The 7,210-nt window shown below is 42.0% G+C and overlaps 1 protein-coding gene across 5 annotated transcripts in view; it reads left to right on the top strand.

Annotated features, from left to right (window-relative positions):
• Positions 1-7,210, top strand: part of mkl1 (megakaryoblastic leukemia (translocation) 1) — a 66,965-nt gene that overhangs the window by 51,954 nt on the left and 7,801 nt on the right. For all 5 annotated transcript variants that reach the window (XM_015387573.1, XM_015387571.1, XM_015387570.1 and 2 more), the window contains 6 exons: positions 2,447-2,610; positions 2,692-2,820; positions 2,901-2,963; positions 5,617-5,801; positions 6,000-6,174; positions 6,267-6,635. In XM_015387573.1, the coding sequence (XP_015243059.1) occupies positions 2,447-2,610; positions 2,692-2,820; positions 2,901-2,963; positions 5,617-5,801; positions 6,000-6,174; positions 6,267-6,635 (1,085 nt within the window). The remainder of the gene's footprint in view (positions 1-2,446; positions 2,611-2,691; positions 2,821-2,900; positions 2,964-5,616; positions 5,802-5,999; positions 6,175-6,266; positions 6,636-7,210) is intronic.

Raw genomic sequence — 7,210 nt, 5'->3', positions numbered from 1 at the left:
AAAAAACAAAACTGCAACTAAAATTGCAACTAACGATTATTTTGCAAATCGATTAATCTGTCGATTATTTTTTTTTTTTGATTAATCGAATAATAATCAGATAATCAAATGTTCCTCAGAGAAGATTTTTTTTTATGAAATCAAACCAGGTCAAACACAAACTTTTCCGCATGGATAGAACAGATTGACAGAGGAAAACATTTTTTATCTTAAAATGCAAAATGTTTATTTATGTTTTGTGGGTTGCTCTATCAGCTAAAGGCATGTTTTACAGCCTCTATACTCCAACAATTTATCAAATTAATTGTTTCAGCCCTATTTAAATCAGTTTGAAAGGGTTTTAAAAACGATTCAGAAGGATGAAGATAAAGGATTTAAATCATTTTAGTACATTTTTCTACCAGTTTTATATTTTTTCAGTTAACAAAATTTTTTTTAGTTGTGGTTTTTACTTAAGCTTTGTATAAAAACAAAAAGTTATGCTTGGTTAATGAAGTTGTTGGAAATTTGAAAAACTTAAAATTTTGTCTGAATTCAAATCTATAATGCAAAAATATATCTTAAAATGTATTTTGAAATAATTTTAGTTTTGGTTGATATGAGCGGGTTTGACAATCTGTGAATGAATTAAGAAGATTTATGAGTCAAATAAAAAAAACAACATCTTATTATAAGAGGATAAAATGTATTCAGTTGGCAGATCAGGTTATTAATCTACTCAAATTAAGTGCAAATACACTTATTTTTAACAAATGTTTACATAACTCTAGAACAGCTTTTCCATCTTTGCTCAACAAGAACTAATCTAAAAATAAGTAAAATTCTTTAAATTTGCGTATTTAAAATATTCTGCCAGTAGATTGAGTATTTTTTGGCCTTAAAACTTGATTCCATCATCCAATTGTTTTATTAATCTGCTCAAATGAAAGAAAATCCCCTTAAATGAGAACGAATTACACTGAAATCGTTTTGTGCAGCGTGGAATTAAATGTTCTTATAATCAGATATTGTGCTTTAAAATAAGATAATGATTTTTTTCTTGCTTTAAATGTAAATCCTCTAATTATATTGGTACATTTTCTTACCTGCTGAAAACTAGAAAAACATTTAATTCAAGAAGAAACTGAAACCTTTGAATTAAACCCAATGCCTTGGCTCACCTTCACAAGTTATTAAAAGAAGATCTAAAATGTGTTAAACCTTTTTTAAAACAGGTGGAATGAGTCATTTGGCCCCTAGAATCAGATAATTATCTTACTGCCCTTAAATAGAACCTGATGAAGTCTTGCTTTAGTACTTTCAGTATGAAAATCCTCCACTGGTAGATTAGTTTTCTTTTTCACTAAAAACAAGAGGAAATGCTTTTTTTTCAAGTAAATCTTGAAACTTACTATTCCTTCCTTCCTATTGTTGATGCTGGTGCTTTAGATCTGATCTCAAACTGTTGATTTTTTTCACCCATTTCTGACTGAGGCAGATTTTATCATCAATCTTGGTTTTCTGTTTAAAAACACAAACCTTGTAGATCTAAGAGATTTTACGAGTCACTCCCAAACCTGGATCCTGGTGTTTTTGACTTCCTGTCCGTTTATTTCTATAGCTCCAATTCACAACACATGTCATCTCAAGGCACTTTACAGTTCACCAGATCATCCAGTCAAATTCCGTAAAAGTTCAAAAAAAAAATCCACTGGACTTGGTTTCCAAGATTTGAAGACGTTTCGCCACCTCTCCAGGAAGCTTTCTCAATTCAATTCCTGGAGAGGTGGCGAAATGTCTTCAAATCTTGGAAACTAAGTCCATTGGATTTTTTTGAACTTTTACGGAATGACTGAGAATCTTCATCAGCATCCAGTCGAATTGATTCAAAGTTTTCTAAGGAAAACCAGTTGATTGCATCGACTCATTGACTCTTCAGCAATCCTTCACACTAAGCATGCTTGTAGGGACAGTGGAGAGGAAAAACTCCCCTTTAACAGGAAGAAACCTCCAGCAGAACCAGGCTCAGTGTGAGCGGCCATCTGCTGAGGCAACAAAAAATGGCCACAGCCCAGCTTATATTTCTCTCCAGGATGGAGTCACAGCCAAACAGGAATAGATCAGATGAAGCTACTATGAGAAAAAGCAGAGAGAGCAGAATGTAACAGATTCTGCAGAGTGGCAGAATAGAGATAGAATGAAGCAGGATGATGAAGAAGTGTGCTCCAGAAGTGTAAGCCTATAGCAGCATAACTATAGATGTCTTTCTGCACCTTAAAAACAAGCGGCTCGTCTCCGGCGGGGATGTTACAACAGAAAGCTTGTGTAATTTGAGCCGTAGGACACAACATGTTGTAGAACTTCTCTAAAATTGACTGATTACGACACAAGACTGAGTTTATTTGAAGGAGATCAAAGCTGCGCTGCGGTTCTGTTCCAGCGTCTGACAAACTGTGTTCTGCTGCAGATTCTCCAAAGGGAGCCGGAGGGGAGAGCTCGTCTTTGGACGAAGACAGCAGCGATGCCCTGTCGCCAGACCAGCTGACCAATCACGACTCTCCGCTCAGCGCCGCCGCTCAGCTGTCCCCACCTGACGGGCTCGCCCAGAATGGCGACCTCTCGCCCACTCAGGTATTAAAAGCTCTTCATCCGGACCCCGCCGGGTGAACCAGAGGGACGGCCTTTAATATAACCAGAACCGTATCTTCACAGTTCCTCAGCCAGCCGCCTCCACCGCCGCCGCTGCCTCCCCCGTTGGTCAGCTTGTCAGACTCCTCTCCGCTCCCCAAAATACCAAACGGGTCGGCGCTGACGTGTCGCCCCTCTGCTGGACACCTGAAGGTGAGCGGCGAGAGTTTGGAACGTCTTCTCTTCTGTTGCTCATCTTCCGTTTTTAATCCCATTTCTGCCTGCGGTTCTAGGCTAAGACGGGTTCAGACCGCCCCCCACAGAGACCCAAGAAACCAAAGGACAGCAAGCCCAAGGTCAGCAACGTTTTCTTTTTTCCTCACGTCAAACCAAATAATCTGACATTAGGATTATTCTTTTTGGTGATGTGAGTCTGTTAATCCCTACTATTACCTTTCTGTTGGAACTAATTTTTTCCTAAGTAGTTTATCAAATGAGGACAGTTCCTCTGTCAGGATAGAATGTCATCTTCATTCTGCACGTGGCAAAGATTTGGGAAAGGAATGAGAGCTGCGTCCTTGATCTAAGAACAAAGTATTATTTTGATAAGGCTGGAGCCATGGATGTCTCCTCATCTGTATGATGTCATGATGTGATTCTGTGGCAGAATGGAGTTCAGGCATTTAGCTAGGAGCATTTCATGGGTGTCCACCTTGGTGTATCCGATCTTTAGGCTTTGCCCGACATAGGGGGGTCCGGTGTATCCTCCCTAAGAACATTTAGATATTGAGACTCTGAAATGCTGTTTCCTGCGTTTTGAGGTGCAGCTAACTTTTTGTCTTTGTTCCAACTCTACTTTTGTCCCGATTAAGGGAAGTATGTGTGCTTGACTAGAGGTGGACATTTCATAAGGAAGACATGAGATCATTTGTTTCATAGGTCAATTCAAACAATCAGAAAGTTTAATGCAACGTTCACAGCGTGATTTGAGCAGCAAAGAAGCTTCTGCTGCTTCATTTTTTAAGCTTGTCTATATTAACGTCACAACTTGCTTTACCTCGCACTTTTTCGCGATTCTTCTTTAGGTGATAAAAGAGGTTTATTGTGTTTGCGTCGTGCTCTGTGTCTGTGACGTACCCCCTCTGTTTAGAAAAGTGCTTCATCTTGGGCTGCCTGTGTAGCCGTCTCTGTTTGATGTGATCACAGGTTTAAGATTTCCGCCTCCTGTGTCTCCATCTCTCAGCGCTCATGAGTAAAGTAACGTAAAGCGTGTCGCAAACCTGCATGTGAGTCAAAAGCCGTAAAGCAGCATCATGTTGCAAAACCACAAGACGGCGCTTCTTTGTAGATTAAACAAAAATAAAACGTGTTTTTTTTACTCATATAAGCTTTGATTAGGCTACATGACTACAGTAATATGTTCCTCATAGTCTGTCTCAGGAAATATTTGGTAGAATATGTGAAATAGTAGTGCTAAGCCTGGTTTATGCTCAGAAACCAGGTCGTTTGAGTGTGTCCCAGTATGCAGCTCTTTCCGCAGACACTCTGCTGCACCTCTCCCAAAATTTGTGGGTGACTGCAGACAGGAGGCCTCTGATTGGTCAAATCTACCTCCCCTCTGCACTATGCGTATTTCCTGTTTGGTACCTTACCGGCTTGTTTTGTTTGTCTGACCGCCATTGTGGAAAACGACTCGTGACGATGGACCAGCTAGAGGAGCGAGGTGCGTGAGAACGCTGGGACCCTTTTACCACCTGGATTTTGCCCCTTTCGTTTTTCAACTTCCTCACCTTCTCGGCCGTATCTCGACCCACAGCTAGTTCCTGATCGTCCCTCTTGTGTTGTGGCGTGGAATAACGCCGCAGACCGCGCTTCAATATCTGTATCCAGCTGCAACAAGCTCACTGCAACACACTGCTGTGGGAGGATAACCAGCCTTTTAGAGATGATAGAATAGAATTAGCCTGATGGATACTTTTCTATCATCTGTTTTATATCGTCTTATAGCTCAGCCCTAGTGTATGCATTGTTAGCTAAAAGCCTGCTTGAGTTGAATAAAATGCTTCTTTAATTGGGATTCTGGGCATCTCCAATGAGATGTGAGCCCGGTTGGTAAACGCTGCCTTCCTTAACTCAAAGCATCTTCTCTGGTTGATCACATGATGAGTAAAGAACCGGAGAGAGAAAGCTTCAAGGTGTGAACACTGAGCTTTCTTTTAACCCGGTTCAGCTTTCAGGTTATTTCTCTGAAGGGTTCAGAACTTTGACTCTTGGTTTTATTTCTCATGGTTCCTGAAAAGGGTGAGAAATACTGAAATAGGAAGAGATTTCTAATGTTTTCAGTGTTTGTTCCTTTAAAATGTGCAGAAAAAAAGCTTCTTGGTAACTTTGACATTTCAGTATGACATTCTGAGAACCTGGATTAAAAGAGGAAGGAATCCGGTTTCCGTTCAGCCGCAGTGAACTCGGCCTGTGCTGGACTTTAGTTTTAACTCTGTGCTTTTTGTTTGGATCGACCCAAAGCGGCGCGGGTCCAACATGGAACCATCAGAATTATGAAACAGAACTTTCTTATCTTCAGTCTGATTCTATCCATTTCCTTCAGCTTCAGTTGAAATCAGAACCACAATCCAAACAGATAATTTTCTCAGATTTAAATTTAAAATTTTTGTTCATATTTTTTTTTCTGCAGATGTTATTTTCAATTCTTATTTTTTCATTTTCTTCTTTTCAGATTGAGTTTCATGCTTTTTATCTTAGATCATTTTCTCACGGTTGGATTCAGTTCTAGACTTTGGGAGAGCATTCCCACAGCATGATACCGCCACGTTTTCAGTGTCTCCTTTCCTTATTTTATTTAGGGGCATCAGTGTAATTGTCCTCAATATGCCTCCATTTCTTGCCCCGTCCCATTAAACACACTGAAGCTGTGCAGAATCTAATCGGTTTAATGTTTTTAATGGGGCTAATTTTCCTGGTTTCAGCTTCGTTTCCCTCCTCTGCCTGCAGGTGAAGAAGCTGAAGTACCACCAGTACATCCCTCCGGACCAGAAGGCGGATAAGGAGCGTCCGCCTCAGATGGATTCGTCCTACGCCAAGCTGCTCCAGCAGCAGCAGCTCTTCCTGCAGCTGCAGATTCTCAGTCAGCAGCAGCAGCACTACAACTACCACACCATCCTGCCCGCCCCTCCCAAGTGAGCCTCGCTGTGTGTTGTGTCTCCTCTGCTGTGGTCGGATCCTTTTTACAGCTGCTTCATAAAGTGTGTTATTAAGCTAAAAACGATCGCCCGCTGGTTGCATGTCGGAAGCTGTGGGGGGGCGGGGCTTGTTTTGAAAGGCTGTTTTATTTGGGTTTGGTCAAACCATCTGCTGATTTCTTTCCCTCATCACAGACCACAAGCGGATCAGCCTCCTACCAGCGGCTCCGGCCCCTCCCCCTCCCGCACCTCTCACACCACCACCGCCATGGCGCCCTCTGCTCAGACCCCAGCAGCTCGTCAGAGTCAGGCGGCGTCGGCAGCAGGAACCAAACCGACAACCTTACCTGCCAACCTGGATGAGTTTAAAGTAAATAATCGACTTCACGTCCCGTTTCTACTCGTTTCGTCCTTCCCCTGTCCAGCGAAGTGGTAACTGATCCCTCCCTCCTCATCCTTCAGGTCGCCGAGCTAAAGCAGGAGCTGAAACTACGCGGTCTGACTGTTTCCGGCACAAAGAACGACCTCATCGAGAGGCTCCGCAATTACCAGGAGCAAAGCAGCGCTTTAAAGAACGCTACACCCCAGGCGGTCCAGCAGGCCAGCGCCGTCACGTCAGCTTCCAACGCCACCCCTGAGCTCCAGCCGGCGGAGGGCGGAGGCTGCTTCAAGCTGGCCTTGTCCTCTCTGGCTCAGGCCGTTCCAGGCCGGGTCATGCGGTTCGGCAGCACCAGCTCCAGCCCCCCGGTATCACCAACACCGTCTGAGCGCTCTCTGGCCGGGCTGAGTCCGGACGAGACGAGCTGTAGTGGCGACATGTTTGGAGAAATGGTGAGACCTGCTGATTGAATCCTCTTTACCTCTTCTGTTTAATGCAGCTGCTTCACTGTGCCGCCATCTTTAACGGTTTGTCCTGATCAATTATATTTCAAATGACAAACTTCATGAACATTTGTTCAGCTTTTCCTCAAGAAAACAATTAACCGTTAACATAGTCTCCCCTATAGAACATTAAATAAGCATGTTTTTGTGATAATGATTATATAAAAATATGTATTTTTCTAATAAATCTTAAGAAAAACTCCATAATGGGGGTTTAATCCATCAGAAATTGATTTTCCTGTCAGGGAGTCACTTTTTTCTGCTCTGTGGAATATCAGACGTCTCTTTCTGTCCCAGTAATTAAAACGCAACCATGGAAGAACATTTCTAGCTTCCAAAATAACCAAATGTGTTTTTCACAGGGGTGGAAAGTAACGAATTACATTTACTCATGTTACTGTAATTGAGTACTTTTTATGAGTAATTTGTAATTTTCTGAGTAGTTTTTGAAATATGTAATTTTTACTTTTACTCGAGTAAATTTTGACCTAAGTAGTTTTACTTCGCTACATTTAAAACCCCCT

The sequence above is a fragment of the Cyprinodon variegatus genome, unplaced genomic scaffold, assembly GCF_000732505.1.
Source record: "Cyprinodon variegatus isolate N-32 unplaced genomic scaffold, C_variegatus-1.0 Scaffold398, whole genome shotgun sequence".
NCBI lineage: Eukaryota > Metazoa > Chordata > Actinopteri > Cyprinodontiformes > Cyprinodontidae > Cyprinodon > Cyprinodon variegatus.
This window is presented reverse-complemented; position numbering and strand designations above follow the sequence as displayed.